The sequence below is a fragment of the Oncorhynchus keta genome, chromosome 27, assembly GCF_023373465.1.
Source record: "Oncorhynchus keta strain PuntledgeMale-10-30-2019 chromosome 27, Oket_V2, whole genome shotgun sequence".
In the NCBI taxonomy this organism is placed as follows: Eukaryota; Metazoa; Chordata; class Actinopteri; order Salmoniformes; family Salmonidae; genus Oncorhynchus; species Oncorhynchus keta.
The window spans coordinates 2310278-2326177 of NC_068447.1; the positions used below are offsets into that span (position 1 = coordinate 2310278).

Sequence of the window (15900 nt, forward strand, 5' to 3'; positions counted from 1 at the left end):
AGGCTACCCTGCCGCCTCTACACTCTAACCACTAGGCTACTCTAGGACGCGAGGTGATCAGTCTGCTCTGTCACCGATGACAAACTGACCTGTTGGTCTTCCAGATGTGCACGGTCTCGGGGTCGTCGATGCCGTGTTTCTCCGCCATGTCATCCAGGAAGTCAAAGAAGAAACGCACAGCGATGGGAGGAGGACGCTTGGTGTTGAGAATGGCTATGAACACATCGTCTACAAACTTCTGCAGCGTCCCCTACAGAGGAGAGAGACAACATCCTCTAGACACACAGCTAGGTGGGGCCCGCTCCCCGCCTCCCCCTGACAGTAGGGCCCGCTCCCCGCCTCCCCCAGACAGTAGGGCCCGCTCCCCTCCTCCCCCCGACAGTAGGGCCCGCTCCCCTCCTCCCACCGACAGTAGGGCCCGCTCCCCTCCTCCCCGACAGTAGGGCCCGCTCCCCTCCTCCCCCCCGACAGTAGGGCCCCTCCCCCGACAGTAGGGCCCGCTCCCCTCCTCCCCCGACAGTAGGGCCCGCTCCCCTCCTCCCCCGACAGTAGGGCCCGCTCCCCTCCTCCCCCGACAGTAGGGCCCGCTCCCCTCCTCCCCTCGACAGTAGGGGCTCCCCTACTCCCCCCGTAGGGCCCGCTCCCCTCCTCCCCTCGACAGTAGGGGCTCCCCTCCTCCCCCGACAGTAGGGCCAGCTCCCCTCCTCCCCCGACAGTAGGGCCCGCTCCCCTCCTCCCGACTCCTCCCCCCTCCCCCAGACAGTAGGGCCCGCTCCCCTCCTCCCCCAGACAGTAGGGCCCGCTCCCCTCCTCCCCCAGACAGTAGGGCCCGCTCCCCTCCTCCCCCAGACAGTAGGGCCCGCTCCCCTCCTCCCCCCGACAGTAGGGGCCCCCCTCCTCCCCTCGACAGTAGGGCCCGCTCCCCTCCTCCCCCCGACAGTAGGGCCCTCCTCCCCGACTAGGGCCCGCCCCCCTCCTCCCCCCGACAGTAGGGCCCGCTCCCCTCCTCCCCCCGACAGTAGGGCCCGCCCCCCTCCTCCCCCGACAGTAGGGCACCCTCCCTCCTCCCCCGACAGTAGGGCCTGCTCCCCTCCTCCTCCCCAGACAGTAGGGCCCGCTCCCCTCCTCCCCCGACAGTAGGGCCCGCTCCCCTCCTCCCCCGACAGTAGGGCCCGCTCCCCTCCTCCCCTCCCCGACAGTAGGGCCCGCTCCCCTCCCGACAGTAGGGCCCCTCCCCTCCTCCCCCCGACAGTAGGGCCCGCTCCCCTCCTCCCCTCGACAGTAGGGCCCGCTCCCCTCCTCCCCCGACAGTAGGGCCCGCTCCCCTCCTCCCCCGACAGTAGGGCCCGCTCCCCTCCTCCCCCCGACAGTAGGGCCCGCCCCTCCTCCCCCCCTAGGGCCCCTCCCCTCCCCTCGACAGTAGGGCCCGCTCCCCTCCTCCCCTCGACAGTAGGGCCCGCTCCCCTCCTCCCCCGACAGTAGGGCCCGCTCCCCTCCTCCCCCGACAGTAGGGCCCGCTCCCCTCCTCCCCCGACAGTAGGGCCCGCTCCCCTCCTCCCCCGACAGTAGGGCCCGCTCCCCCCTCCCCCGACAGTAGGGCCCGCTCCCCTCCTCCCCCCAGTAGGGCCCGCTCCCCTCCTCCCCCGACAGTAGGGCCCTCCCCGCCTCCCCCGACCCCTCCCCTCCTCCCCCGACAGTAGGGCCCGCTCCCCTCCTCCCCCCAGTAGGGCCCGCTCCCCTCCTCCCCCGACAGTAGGGCCCGCTCCCCCTCCTCCCGACAGTAGGGCCCGCTCCCCCTCCTCCAGACAGTAGGGCCCGCTCCCCTCCTCCCCCGACAGTAGGGCCCGCTCCCCTCCTCCCCCCAGTAGGGCCCGCTCCCCTCCTCCCCCCGACAGTAGGGCCCGCTCCCCTCCTCCCCCAGACAGTAGGGCCCGCTCCTCCTCCCCCGACAGTAGGGCCGCTCCCCCCTCCCCCCCTAGGGCCCGCCCCCCTCCGACAGTAGGGCCCGCTCCCCCCTCCTCCCCCGACAGTAGGGCCTGCTCCCCCTCCTCCCCCGACAGTAGGGCCCGCTCCCCTCCTCCCCCCGACAGTAGGGCCCGCTCCCCCCCTCCTCCCGACAGTAGGGCCCGCTCCCCCCCTCCTCCAGACAGTAGGGCCCGCTCCCCTCCTCCCCCGACAGTAGGGCCCACTCCCCTCCTCCCCTCGACCGTAGGGCCCGCTCCCCTCCTCCCCCGACAGTAGGGCCTGCTCCCCCTCCTCCCCCGACAGTAGGGCCCGCTCCCCTCCTCCCCAGACAGTAGGGCCCGCTCCCCTCCTCCCCTCGACAGTAGGGCCCGCTCCCCTCCTCCCCCCGACAGTAGGGCCCGCTCCCCCCGACATTAGGGCCCACTCCCCCCCTCCTGAAATTAGGCGCCACTCCCCTCCTCCTCCCGACAGTAGGGCCCGCTCCCCTCCTCCCCCCGACAGTAGGGCCCGCTCCCCTCCTCCCCCTGACAGTAGGGCCCGCTCCCCTCCTCCCCCTGACAGTAGGGCCCACTCCCCTCCTCCCCTCGACAGTAGGGCCCGCTCCCCTCCTCCCCCTGACAGTAGGGCCTGCTCCCCTCCTCCCCCCGACAGTAGGGCCCGCTCCCCTCCTCCCCCTGACAGTAGGGCCCGCTCCCCTCCTCCCCCGACAGTAGGGCCCGCTCCCCTCCTCCCCCTGACAGTAGGGCCCGCTCCCCTCCTCCCCCTGACAGTAGGGCCAGCTCCCCTCCTCCCCCCGACAGTAGGGCCCGCTCCCCTCCTCCCCCCGACAGTAGGGCCCGCTCCCCTCCTCCCCCGACAGTAGGGCCCGCTCCCCTCCTCCCCTCGACAGTAGGGCCCGCTCCCCTCCTCCCCTCGACAGTAGGGCCCGCTCCCCTCCTCCCCCCGACAGTAGGGCCAGCTCCCCTCCTCCCCCGACAGTAGGGCCCGCTCCCCTCCTCCCGACAGTAGGGCCCGCTCCCCTCCTCCCCCAGACAGTAGGGCCCGCTCCCCTCCTCCCCTGACAGTAGGGCCCGCTCCCCTCCTCCCCCCTAGGGCCCCTCCCCCTCCCCCCGACAGTAGGGCCCGCTCCCCTCCTCCCCTCGACAGTAGGGCCCGCTCCCCTCCTCCCCCAGACAGTAGGGCCCGCTCCCCTCCTCCCCCGACAGTAGGGCCCGCTCCCCTCCTCCCCCCCAGGCCCCCTCCTCCCCCGACAGTAGGGCCCGCCCCCCTCCTCCCCCGACAGTAGGGCCCGCCCCCCTCCTCCCCCCGACAGTAGGGCCTGCCCCCTCCTCCCCCGACAGTAGGGCCCGCCCCCCTCCTCCCCTCGACAGTAGGGCCTGCTCCCCTCCTCCCCCGACAGTAGGGCCCGCCCCCCCCGCCCCCCCCCGACAGTAGGGCCCGCCCCCCCCTCCTCCCCCCGACAGTAGGGCCCGCCCCCCTCCCCTCGACAGTAGTGCCCGCTCCCCTCGACAGGAGGGATAACTTAAAAACATCAGACGCATTGATGGGTCTCATGTCAGTATTCAGACACTTTGACTTATTCCACATTATGTTGTGTTACAGGCCGAATTCAAAATGGATTGAATAGAAATATACATTTTTGTTATTTCTATTGTATCTTATTTACAGACGTATTCAAACCCCCTTTGAGTCAATACATGTTAGAATCACCTAACAGCTGGGAGTCTCTAAAACCCCCTATGAGTCAATACATGTTAGAATCACCTAACAGCTGGGAGTCTCTAAAACCCCCTATGAGTCTTTCTGGGTTAGTCTCTAAGAGCTGTGAGTCTTTCTGGGTCAGTCTCTAAGAGCTGTGAGTCTTTCTGGGTAAGTCTCTAAGAGCGGTGAGTCTTTCTGGGTCAGTCTCTAAGAGCTGTGAGTCTTTCTGGGTCAGTCTCTAAGAGCTGTGAGTCTTTCTGGGTCAGTCTCTAAGAGCTGTGAGTCATTCTGGGTCAGTCTCTAAGAGCTGTGAGTCTTTCTGGGTCAGTCTCTAAGAGCTGTGAGTCTTTCTGGGTCAGTCTCTAAGAGCTGTGAGTCTTTCTGGGTGAGTCTCTAAGAGCTGTGAGTCTTTCTGGGTGAGTCTCTAAGAGCTGTGAGTCTTTCTGGGTCAGTCTCTAAGAGCTGTGAGTCATTCTGGGTGAGTCTCTAAGAGCTGTGAGTCTTTCTGGGTCAGTCTCTAAGAGCTGTGAGTCTTTCTGGGTCAGTCTCTAAGAGCTGTGAGTCTTTCTGGGTCAGTCTCTAAGAGCTGTGAGTCTTTCTGGGTCAGTCTCTAAGAGCTGTGAGTCTTTCTGGGTGAGTCTCTAAGAGCTGTGAGTCTTTCTGGGTGAGTCTCTAAAAGCTGTGAGTCTTTCTGGGTGAGTCTCTAAGAGCTGTGAGTCTTTCTGGGTCAGTCTCTAAGAGCTGTGAGTCTTTCTGGGTCAGTCTCTAAGAGCTGTGAGTCTTTCTGGGTCAGTCTCTAAGAGCTGTGAGTCTTTCTGGGTCAGTCTCTAAGAGCTGTGAGTCTTTCTGGGTCAGTCTCTAAGAGCTGTGAGTCTTTCTGGGTCAGTCTCTAAGAGCTGTGAGTCTTTCTGGGTCAGTCTCTAAGAGCTGTGAGTCTTTCTGGGTCAGTCTCTAAGAGCTGTGAGTCTTTCTGGGTCAGTCTCTAAGAGCTGTGAGTCTTTCTGGGTCAGTCTCTAAGAGCTGTGAGTCTTTCTGGGTCAGTCTCTAAGAGCTTTTACACACCTGGATTGTACAACATTTGCACATGATTTATTTGTGTATTCTTTAAGCTCTGTCAAATTGGTTGTTGATCATTGCTAGACAGGCATTTTCAAGTGTTGCCAAAGATCTTGAAGCCGATTTAAGTCAAAACTGTAACTCGGCCACTCAGGAACGTTCATCGTCTTCTTGGTGAGAAACTCCAATGTAGATTTGGTCTTGTATTTTAGGCTATTGTCCTGCTGAAATGTGAATACTTATGATATGCACTCTGGTATAGCCTGAACCCGTTCCCTATGTGTGTGTGTGTGTGTGTGTGTGTGTGTGTGTGTGTGTGTGTGTGTGTGTGTGTGTGTGTGTGTGTGTGTGTGTGTGTGTGTGTGTGTGTGTGTGTGTGTGTGTGTGTGTGTGTGTGTGTGTGTGTGTGTGTGTGTGTGTGTGTGTGTGTGTGTGTGTGTGTGTGTGTGTGTGTGTACCTACCTTCATAGATAGTAGTCGTGTCAGGTATATCTCTGGTATGGCCTTGGCCCTCTCCCTCTCTCTCATGCTGCTGTGTTTGGGGATCTCTGGTTCCTCGTTGGACTTCACCAGGTGCCACAGCCTCAGCCCCTCCTCCCCCTCCAACATGGGCATCTCTACGGAGAACACAGAGGGACACACTTACAGTTCCATTCAGGGACACACAGGGCAAATCTGAAAATACTACAGAGGGGAACAGGGTACAACTATAGAGGGAGACACAGAGGAACAGGGTACCACTATAGAGGGAGACACATGGTACCACTATAGAGGGAGACACAGGGTACCACTATAGAGGGAGACACATGGTAACAGGGTACCACTATAGAGTGAGACACAGGGTAACAGGGTACAACTATAGAGTGAGACACAGGGTAACAGGGTACAACTATAGAGGGAGACACAGGGTAACAGGGTACCACTATAGAGGGAGACACAGGGTAACAGGGTACCACTATATATAGAGGGAGACACAGAGGAACAGGGTACCACTATAGAGGGAGACACATGGTAACAGGGTACCACTATAGAGGGAGACACAGGGTAACAGGGTACCACTATAGAGGGAGACACAGGGTAACAGGGTACCACTATTGATAGAGGGAGACACAGAGGAACAGGGTACCACTATAGAGGGAGACACATGGTAACAGGGTACCACTATAGAGGGAGACACAGGGTAACAGGGTACCACTATAGATAGAGGGAGACACAGAGGAACAGGGTACCACTATAGAGGGAGACACAGGGTAACAGGGTACCACTATAAATAGAGGGAGACACAGGGTAACAGGGTACCACTATAGATAGAGGGAGACACAGGGTAACAGGGTACCACTATAGATAGAGGGAGACACAGGGTAACAGGGTACCACTAAAGAGGGAGACACAGGGTAACAGGGTACCACTATAGAGGGAGACACAGGGTAACACTATAGATAGAGGGAGACACAGGGTAACAGGGCACCACTATAGAGGGAGACACAGGGTAAAACGGTACCACTATAGATAGAGGGAGACACAGGGTAACAGGGTACAACTATAGAGGGAGACACTTCCAGGTCAAACATACAAACGGGGGAAATCTAAAACCATATTCATTATAGTAGTATCCTACTGTTGACATTAAACACAGACAGGCTGACACTTTGGAGGCATCCATGACGATGGAATTAGTTTAACAGATATCCGTCTGGTTCCTCCTTCCATTACACAGCTTCCACAACAGACCATAACACTGAAGGTCACTATCAAATCGCTGCAGTAATGACGTACGATAGCATAACGGGTTCTAAGGTAGTATAACGGGTTCTACGGCAGTGTAACGGGTTCTACGGCAGTATAACGGGTTCTACGGTAGTATAACGGGTTCTACGGCAGTATAACGGGTTCTATAGTATAACGGGTGCTACGGTAGTATAACCGGTAGTATAACAGGTTCTATAGTATAACAGGTTCTATAGTATAACAGGTTCTATAGTATAACAGGTTCTGCGGCAGTGTAACGGGTTCTGCGGCAGTGTAACAGGTTCTACGGCAGTGTAACAGGTTCTACGGCAGTGTAACGGGTTCTACAGTAGTGTAACGGGTTCTACGGCAGTGTAACGGGTTCTGCGGCAGTGTAACGGGTTCTACGGCAGTGTAACAGGTTCTACGGCAGTGTAACGGGTTCGACGGCAGTGTAACAGGTTCTACGGCAGTGTAACAGGTTCTACGGCAGTGTAACGGGTTCTACAGTAGTGTAACGGGTTCTACGGTAGTATAACGGGTTCTACGGTAGTATAACGGGTTCTACGGCAGTGTAACGGGTTCTACAGTAGTGTAACGGGTTCTACGGTAGTATAACGGGTTCTACGGTAGTATAACGGGTTCTACGGTAGTATAACGGGTTCTACGGTAGTATAACAGGTTCTACAGTAGTATAACAGGTTCTACAGTAGTATAACAGGTTCTACAGTAGTATAACAGGTTCTACAGTAGTATAACAGGTTCTACAGTAGTATAACAGGTTCTACAGTAGTATAACAGGTTCTACAGTAGTATAACGGGTTCTATAGTAGTATAACGGGTTCTATAGTAGTATAACGGGTTCTATAGTAGTATAACGGGTTCTATAGTAGTATAACGGGTTCTATTGTAGTATAACGGGTTCTATAGTAGTATAACGGGTTCTACAGTAGTATAACAGGTTCTATAGTAGTATAACAGGTTCTATAGTAGTATAACAGGTTCTATAGTAGTATAACAGGTTCTACGGTAGTATAACGGGTTCTATAGTATAACGGGTGCTACGGTAGTATAACCGGTAGTATAACAGGTTCTATAGTATAACAGGTTCTATAGTATAACAGGTTCTATAGTATAACAGGTTCTGCGGCAGTGTAACGGGTTCTGCGGCAGTGTAACAGGTTCTACGGCAGTGTAACAGGTTCTACGGCAGTGTAACGGGTTCTACAGTAGTGTAACGGGTTCTACGGTAGTATAACGGGTTCTACGGTAGTATAACGGGTTCTACGGCAGTGTAACGGGTTCTACGGCAGTGTAACGGGTTCTACAGTAGTGTAACGGGTTCTACGGCAGTGTAACGGGTTCTGCGGCAGTGTAACGGGTTCTACGGCAGTGTAACAGGTTCTACGGCAGTGTAACGGGTTCGACGGCAGTGTAACGGGTTCTACGGCAGTGTAACGGGTTCGACGGCAGTGTAACGGGTTCGACGGCAGTGTAACGGGTTCGACGGCAGTGTAACAGGTTCTACGACAGTGTAACGGGTTCTACAGTAGTGTAACGGGTTCTACGGTAGTATAACGGGTTCTACGGTAGTATAACGGGTTCTACGGCAGTGTAACGGGTTCTACAGTAGTGTAACGGGTTCTACGGTAGTATAACGGGTTCTACGGTAGTATAACGGGTTCTACGGTAGTATAACGGGTTCTACAGTAGTATAACAGGTTCTACAATAGTATAACAGGTTCTACAGTAGTATAACAGGTTCTACAGTAGTATAACAGGTTCTACAGTAGTATAACGGGTTCTATAGTAGTATAACGGGTTCTATAGTAGTATAACGGGTTCTATAGTAGTATAACACGGGTTCTATAGTAGTATAACGGGTTCTATAGTAGTATAACGGGTTCTATAGTAGTATAACGGGTTCTACAGTAGTATAACAGGTTCTATAGTAGTATAACAGGTTCTATAGTAGTATAACAGGTTCTATAGTAGTATAACAGGTTCTACGGTAGTATAACGGGTTCTATAGTATAACGGGTGCTACGGTAGTATAACCGGTAGTATAACAGGTTCTATAGTATAACAGGTTCTGCGGCAGTGTAACGGGTTCTGCGGAAGTGTAACGGGTTCTACGGTAGTGTAATGGGTTCTATAGTATAACGGGTTCTGCGGCAGTGTAATGGGTTCTGCGGCAGTGTAACGGGTTCTGCGGAAGTGTAACGGGTTCTGCGGCAGTGTAACGGGTTCTACAGTAGTATAACGGGTTCTACGGCAGTGTAACGGGTTCTGCGGCAGTGTAACGGGTTCTACGGCAGTGTAACGGGTTCTACGGCAGTGTAACGGGTTCTGCGGCAGTGTAACGGGTTCTGCGGAAGTGTAACGGGTTCTGCGGCAGTGTAACGGGTTCTACAGTAGTGTAACGGGTTCTACGGCAGTGTAACGGGTTCTGCGGCAGTGTAACAGGTTCTACGGTAGTATAACGGGTTCTACGGCAGTGTAACGGGTTCTGCGGCAGTGTAACGGGTTCTACGGCAGTGTAACGGGTTCTACGGCAGTGTAACGGGTTCTACGGCAGTGTAACGGGTTCTACGGCAGTGTAACGGGTTCTATGGCAGTGTAACGGGTTCTACGGTAGTGTAACGGGTTCTACGGTAGTATAACGGGTTCTACGGTAGTATAACGGGTTCTACGGTAGTATAACGGGTTCTACAGTAGTATAACGGGTTCTATAGTAGTATAACGGGTTCTATAGTAGTATAACGGGTTCTATAGTAGTATAACGGGTTCTATAGTAGTATAACGGGTTCTATAGTAGTATAACGGGTTCTACAGTAGTATAACGGGTTCTACAGTATTATAACAGGTTCTATAGTAGTATAACAGGTTCTATAGTAGTACAACAGGTTCTATAGTAGTACAACAGGTTCTATAGTAGTACAACAGGTTCTATAGTAGTATAACAGGTTCTATAGTAGTATAACAGGTTCTATAGTAGTACAACAGGTTCTATAGTAGTATAACAGGTTCTATAGTAGTATAACAGGTTCTATAGTAGTATAACAGGTTTACTCTCTCCAGTCTGGTCGACCTGGGGTATCCCCATGACGACAGGTTCTATAGTAGTATAACAGTAGTATAACAGTGTTTACTCTCTCCAGTCTGGTAGACCTGGGGTATCCCCATGACGACAGGTTCTATAGTAGTATAACAGTAGTATAACAGTGTTTACTCTCTCCAGTCTGGTAGACCTGGGGTATCCCCATGACGACAGCTGATCTGGGGATCAGAGCCACGGTCGCTCCGTCTGGCACCTGAGGAGAGAAAACAATTACTTCAGCAGATCTCATCAGTGTGTGTTGGGGGCCGCGCGTGTGTGGGGGGCCGCGCGTGTGTGGGGGCGCGTGTGTGGGGGCCGCGCGTGTGGGGGGCGCGTGTGTGGGGCCGCGCGCGTGTGGGGGCCGCGCGCGTGTGGGGGCGCGCGTGGGGGCCGCGCGCGTGTGGGGGCTGAGTCACTGGCTTACTGGGGCTCTCTCATGCCGTCCCTGGAGGGGGTGCGTCACCTGAGTGGGTTGATTCACTGTTGTGGTCGTCCTGTCTGGGTTGGCGCCCCCTTGGGTTGTGCCGTGGCAGAGATCTTTGTGGGCTATACTCAGCCTTGTCTCAGGATGGTAAGTTGGTGGTTGAAGATATCCCTCTAGTGGTGTGGGGGCTGTGCTTTGGCAAAGTGGGTGGGGTTATATCCTTCCTGTTTGGCCCTGTCCTCGGATGGAGCCACAGTGTCTCCTGACCCCTCCTGTCTGAGCCTCCAGTATTTATGCTGCAGTAGTTTATGTGTCGGGGGGCTAGGGTCAGTTTGTTATATCTGGAGTACTTCTCCTGTCCTATTCGGTGTCCTGTGTGAATCTAAGTGTGCGTTCTCTAATTCTCTCCTTATCTCTTTCTTTCTCTCTCTCGGAGGACCTGAGCCCTAGGACCATGCCCCAGGACTACCTGACATGATGACTCCTTGCTGTCCCCAGTCCACCTGACCGTGCTGCTGCTCCATTTTCAACTGTTCTGCCTTGTTATTATTCGACCATGCTTGTCATTTATGAACATTTGAACATCTTGGCCATGTTCTGTTATAATCTCCACCCGGCACAGCCAGAAGAGGACTGGCCACCCCACATAGCCCAGTTCCTCTCTAGGTTTCTTCCGAGGTTTTGGCCTTTCTAGGGAGTTTTTCCTAGCCACCGTGCTTCTACACCTGCATTGCTTGCTGTTTGGGGTTTTTGGCTGGGTTTCTGTACAGCACTTTGAGATATCAGCTGATGTACGAAGGGCTATATAAATACATTTGATTTGATTTGTGTGTGTAGGGGTTGTGTGTGTGTGTGTGTGTGTGTGTGTGTGTGTGTGTGTGTGGTACCTTGTAGTGCTGCAGAGTGTTGAGTTTCTTCCAGCGTCCCTGGACGACTGCTGTGACGTCATCGTCTGACAGAGTCAGGTGACCCGCCTGCCCCGATCTCCATTCTGACGACAGAAATCACATTCACCTCATATCAGCGACGAAAACATCCTCAGGACAGAATGCCTGTGTTTGAACCCTGGTTACCTGAACGTTACAAGACCGTGCTAGCCCGGTAAGCTCAAGCCTAGTGATTAGCTTTGGGAGCTAACGCGATTCTTCAGGTTTCGGGCTAGCCCTGAGCCTGGTTCATACAACCATCTCCGTCACATACCCAGATCTCTGTTTGCAGAGTAACCTTGTATGAATGGTGCTTTACAAGCTAACTGGGTTCAGTATTTCTTACTAAAGGTTCTGGAAACCAGAACTGGTGTGTTGACCACCAATTAAAACGCCACGTTGACCACCAATTAAAACGCCACGTTGACCACCAATTAAAACGCCACGTTGACCACCAATTAAAACGCCACGTTGACCACCAATTAAAACGCCACGTTGACCACCAATTAAAACGCCACGTTGACCACCAATTAAAACGCCACGTTGACCACCAATTAAAACGCCACGTTGACCACCAATTAAAACAGAGTTTTGCTATTATATTCATTGAGGTAACAATAGCCATAGACAACTACTCCCTGTTCCTTACCCGGGACTCCCTGTTCCTTACCCGGACTCTGTTCCTTACCCGGGACTCTCTGTTCCTTACCCGGGACTCTCTGTTCCTTACCCGGGACTCTCTGTTCCTTACCCGGGACTCTCTGTTCCTTACCCGGGACTCTCTGTTCCTTACCCGGGACTCTCTGTTCCTTACCCGGGACTCTCTGTTCCTTACCCGGGACTCTCTGTTCCTTACCCGGGACTCTCTGTTCCTTACCCGGGACTCTCTGTTCCTTACCCGGGACTCTCTGTTCCTTACCCGGGACTCTCTGTTCCTTACCCGGGACTCTCTGTTCCTTACCCGGGACTCTCTGTTCCTTACCCAGGACTCTCTGTTCCTTACCCGGGACTCCTGTTCCTTACCCGGGACTCTCTGTTCCTTACCCAGGGGACTCCCTGTTCCTTATCCGGGACTCTCTGTTCCTTACCGGGACTCTCTGTTCCTTACCGGGACTCTCTGTTCCTTACCGAGGACTCTCTGTCAACACCTTACCGGGACTCTCTGTTCCTTACCCGGGACTCTCTGTTCCTTATCCGGGACTCTCTGTTCCTTACCCGGGACTCTGTTCCTTACCCGGGACTCTCTGTTCCTTACCCGGGACTCTCTGTTCCTTACCCGGGACTCTCTGTTCCTTACCCGGGACTCTCTGTTCCTTACCCAGGACTCTGTTCCTTACCCAGGACTCTGTTCCTTACCCGGGACTCTCTGTTCCTTACCCAGGACTCTGTTCCTTACCCAGGACTCTGTTCCTTACCCAGGACTCTGTTCCTTACCCAGGACTCTGTTCCTTATCCGGGACTCTCTGTTCCTTACCCAGGTCTAGTGAGTCTGCAGCAGGTCTCTGTGAGAAGGGAGCTCCTTTATAGATCTGGTCTAGGATCTTGTCTTTGACCTGTGTGATGGTGTCAGTGTCCAACACCTTGACGGGACACGGCTGCACCTCCACACCACTCTTCACCATCACCGTCAGAGTCTGACCAGAGGAGAGAGGAGGGGGGACGATGTCAACACACAAACACACCTTCACCACCAGAGTCTGACCAGAGGAGAGAGGAGGGGGGACGATGTCAACACACAAACACACCTTCACCACCAGAGTCTGACCAGAGGAGAGAGGAGGGGGGACGATGTCAACACACAAACACACCTTCACCACCAGAGTCTGACTAGAGGAGAGAGGAGGGGGGACGATGTCAACACACAAACACACCTTCACCACCAGAGTCTGACTAGAGGAGGGAGGAGGGGGGACGATGTCAACACACAAACACACCTTCACCACCAGAGTCTGACCAGACAGAGGAGATAGTAGTAAAGAGTTAGAGAGAGAGAGAGAGGGTAGTGTGTGAAATGGAACCCTATTCCCTATATAGTGCACTACTTTAGACCAGAGCCCTATGGAACCCTATCTAGTGCACTACTTTAGACCAGAGCACTATGGCTCCCTATTCCCTATATAGTGCACTACTTTAGACCAGAGCCCAATGGAACCCTATTCCCTATATAGTGCACTACTTTAGACCAGGGCCCTATAGAACCCTATTCCCTATATATAGTGCACTACTTTAGACCAGAGCCCTATGGAACCCTATTCCCTATATAGTGCACTACTTTAGACCAGAGCCCTATGGAACCCTATTCCCTATATAGTGCACTACTTTAGACCAAAGCCCTATGGAACCCTATTCCCTATATAGTGCACTACTTTAGACCAGAGCCCTATTCCCTACATAGTGCACTACTTTAGACCAGAGCCCTATTCCCTACATAGTGCACTACTTTAGACCAGAGCCCTATGGCACCCTATTCCCTACATAGTGCACTACTTTAGACCAGAGCCCTATGGCACCCTATTCCCTACATAGTGCACTACTTTAGACCAGAGCCCTATGGCACCCTATTCCCTACATCAGGGGTGTCAAAGTCAAATGGACGGAGGGCCAAATAAAAAATTTAGCTACAAGCCGAGGGCCGGACTGTTCGAATGTTCATTGAAAATTTTTTAAATGATGCATATAGTCTAGTGAACCTAATTGAACCTACTGAAAACCTAACAAATATATTCCAATATGATCAGATAAATAAAGCAATATTTTCTTATGGCTCTGTCAGTAATCTTTAATTTTCAACAGACACAAAAGACAAATTTCCTTTATATAAAAATCCCCATAACATGAACATTAAATGAAAGAAACCGGTATTCAAGGCACCATCAGTAGCCTATATTTTCTATTTTAGCAAAAGTGGGCTAAATTTACTTCAAAGAAAAAAACAATAATAGCAATTTTCTATCATCCACTCAACTGAAATATTTTTAAAATATAATTGGATTGAAATACAATAAAATAAAGTGCAAAAATCTATTAATCAAAAACAACACTTTGTTTAAGGAGAAGTAACATGCAGTGAAAACAAATATTAAACTTTAACTTTTAAACTTGAACTGAGTAAAAACTCTAAATATGTGATTGCACAGTAATGTTCACTTGTTTGAGGTTGAGGGTGATACTTGGTGGTGTCCCATCTTTTCCACAAGTTCATCAATGTTCGGGGTAAGGCTCTGAGCTGAGGAAATCCTCAGAATTGAGTGGAGGTGTTCAGCAGTAAGTCGACTTCTGTGTGATGTTTTGTTCAAGTTCATCAAAGAAAACAGTTGTTCACACAGGTATGTGCTGCCAAACATAGACAACGTTTGAGCAGCCTGGATGCGCAGCTGGGGCATTGTGTCGGGGGAGGAAACGGGCGAACTCCGCAGCACCCACTGCCGCATATTTTGCCCTCAGTGCATCATTGCATTGGAGGTCAATCAACTCCATTTGGAGGTTTGGTGGTGAGCTTTCCACGTCAACAGCAAATGGGTTACCGAGCAGTTCCAACCTGCTTTTTTGTGCTTCAAAGTCAGCAAATCGGCGTCGAAAGTCAGCGGCAAGCATACCTATTTTATCAGCCAACTGTGCGCTCGGGAACGCACTGGTAGAGAGCTTCTCTTTCATGGTCTGGCAGCTGGGAAAGTGGCTCAAATTTTCTTTCCGCATCTGCGTCTCCCACAGAGTCAGTTTGGTTTTAAATGCCTTCACTGTACTGTACATATCAGAGATGACACGATCCCGACCCTGCAGCTGCAAGTTCATTGCATTCAGATGACTCGTAATGTCACACAGAAAAGCCATTTCACACAGAAACATTTCGTCTCGGAGTTGTGTTGTGTCTTTCCCTTTGCTGTCCAAGAACAGACAAATCTCCTCACGAAGCTCGAAACATCTTTGAAGCACCTTTCCCTGGCTTAGCCATCGCACCTCTGTGTGATAAGGCAAATCACCATGCTCCGTTTCTAACTCCGTCAGAAATGCCTTGAACTGGCGGTGATTCAAACCTTTGGCTCTGATAAAGTTAACTGTGCGCGTGATGATGCTCATTACATGCTCCATTTTCAAGGCTTTACCGCACAACGCTTCCTGGTGTATGATACAATGATAAGCTGTCAGCTCACCTGTCGCGTTTTCCTCTTGCATCTTTTCCCGTATCTTCGCCACCAGTCCGCTCTTGTGTCCACACATCGCAGGTGCTCCGTCGGTTGTCAAACCCACGAGTTTTTCCCAAGGCAGCTCCATCTCATTTACACATCTTGACACCTCTTCATACAAATCATGCCCCGTAGTTGTGCCATGCATAGGACGTAAAGCCAAAAACTCCTCTGTCACGCTTAGGCTGGAGTCCACTCCGCGGATGAAAATTGACAACTGGGCAATGTCAGAAATGTCGGTGCTCTCATCCACAGCCAAGGAATATGCAATGAAATCTTTTCCTTTTTCACAAGCTGCTCTTTTAGATTGATGGACAACTGGTCTACTCTCTCGGCAATGGTGTTTCTGCTCAGACTCACATTTAAAAAGAGTTGCCTTTTTTTCTGGGCAAACTTCGTCACAAACTTTAATCATGCAGTTTTTGATGAAATCCCCTCCGTAAATGGCCGGGCTGATTTAGCGATCTCTTCTGCCAAAATAAAACTGGCCTTGACAGCAGCCTGGCCTTGTGATTTGGCTTTTTGAACAGAGCCTGTCGAGATTTGAGGCCTCGTTTTAATTCCTCTGCCTTTTGTAGCCTTTGTTCCATGTCCATATTCTTGTTTTTGTCCGCGTGTTTCGTTTCATAATGTCGTCTCAGATTATACTCTTTCAGTACCGCCACACTTTCTCCACACAGAAGACACACAGGTTTTCCAGCTACCTCCGTGAACAAATACTCCGACTCCCACCTTGTTTGAAACCCCGGTTCTCAGTGTCCACCTTCCGTTTTGCCATTTTTGATGGGTATCTGAAAGTTAATTTTACTGTGATGC

At 52.7% G+C, this 15900-nt stretch overlaps 1 protein-coding gene across 1 annotated transcript in view; it reads right to left on the reverse strand.

Moving 5' to 3' along the window:
- Positions 1 to 15900, reverse strand: part of LOC127912602 (plexin-B1-like) — a 62448-nt gene that overhangs the window by 13788 nt on the left and 32760 nt on the right. The window contains exons 15-19 of the mRNA XM_052482619.1: positions 12375 to 12534; positions 10862 to 10965; positions 9683 to 9764; positions 5185 to 5339; positions 90 to 250 (exon numbers count right to left, since the gene is read on the reverse strand). Of these exons, the coding sequence (XP_052338579.1) occupies positions 90 to 250; positions 5185 to 5339; positions 9683 to 9764; positions 10862 to 10965; positions 12375 to 12534 (662 nt within the window). The remainder of the gene's footprint in view (positions 1 to 89; positions 251 to 5184; positions 5340 to 9682; positions 9765 to 10861; positions 10966 to 12374; positions 12535 to 15900) is intronic.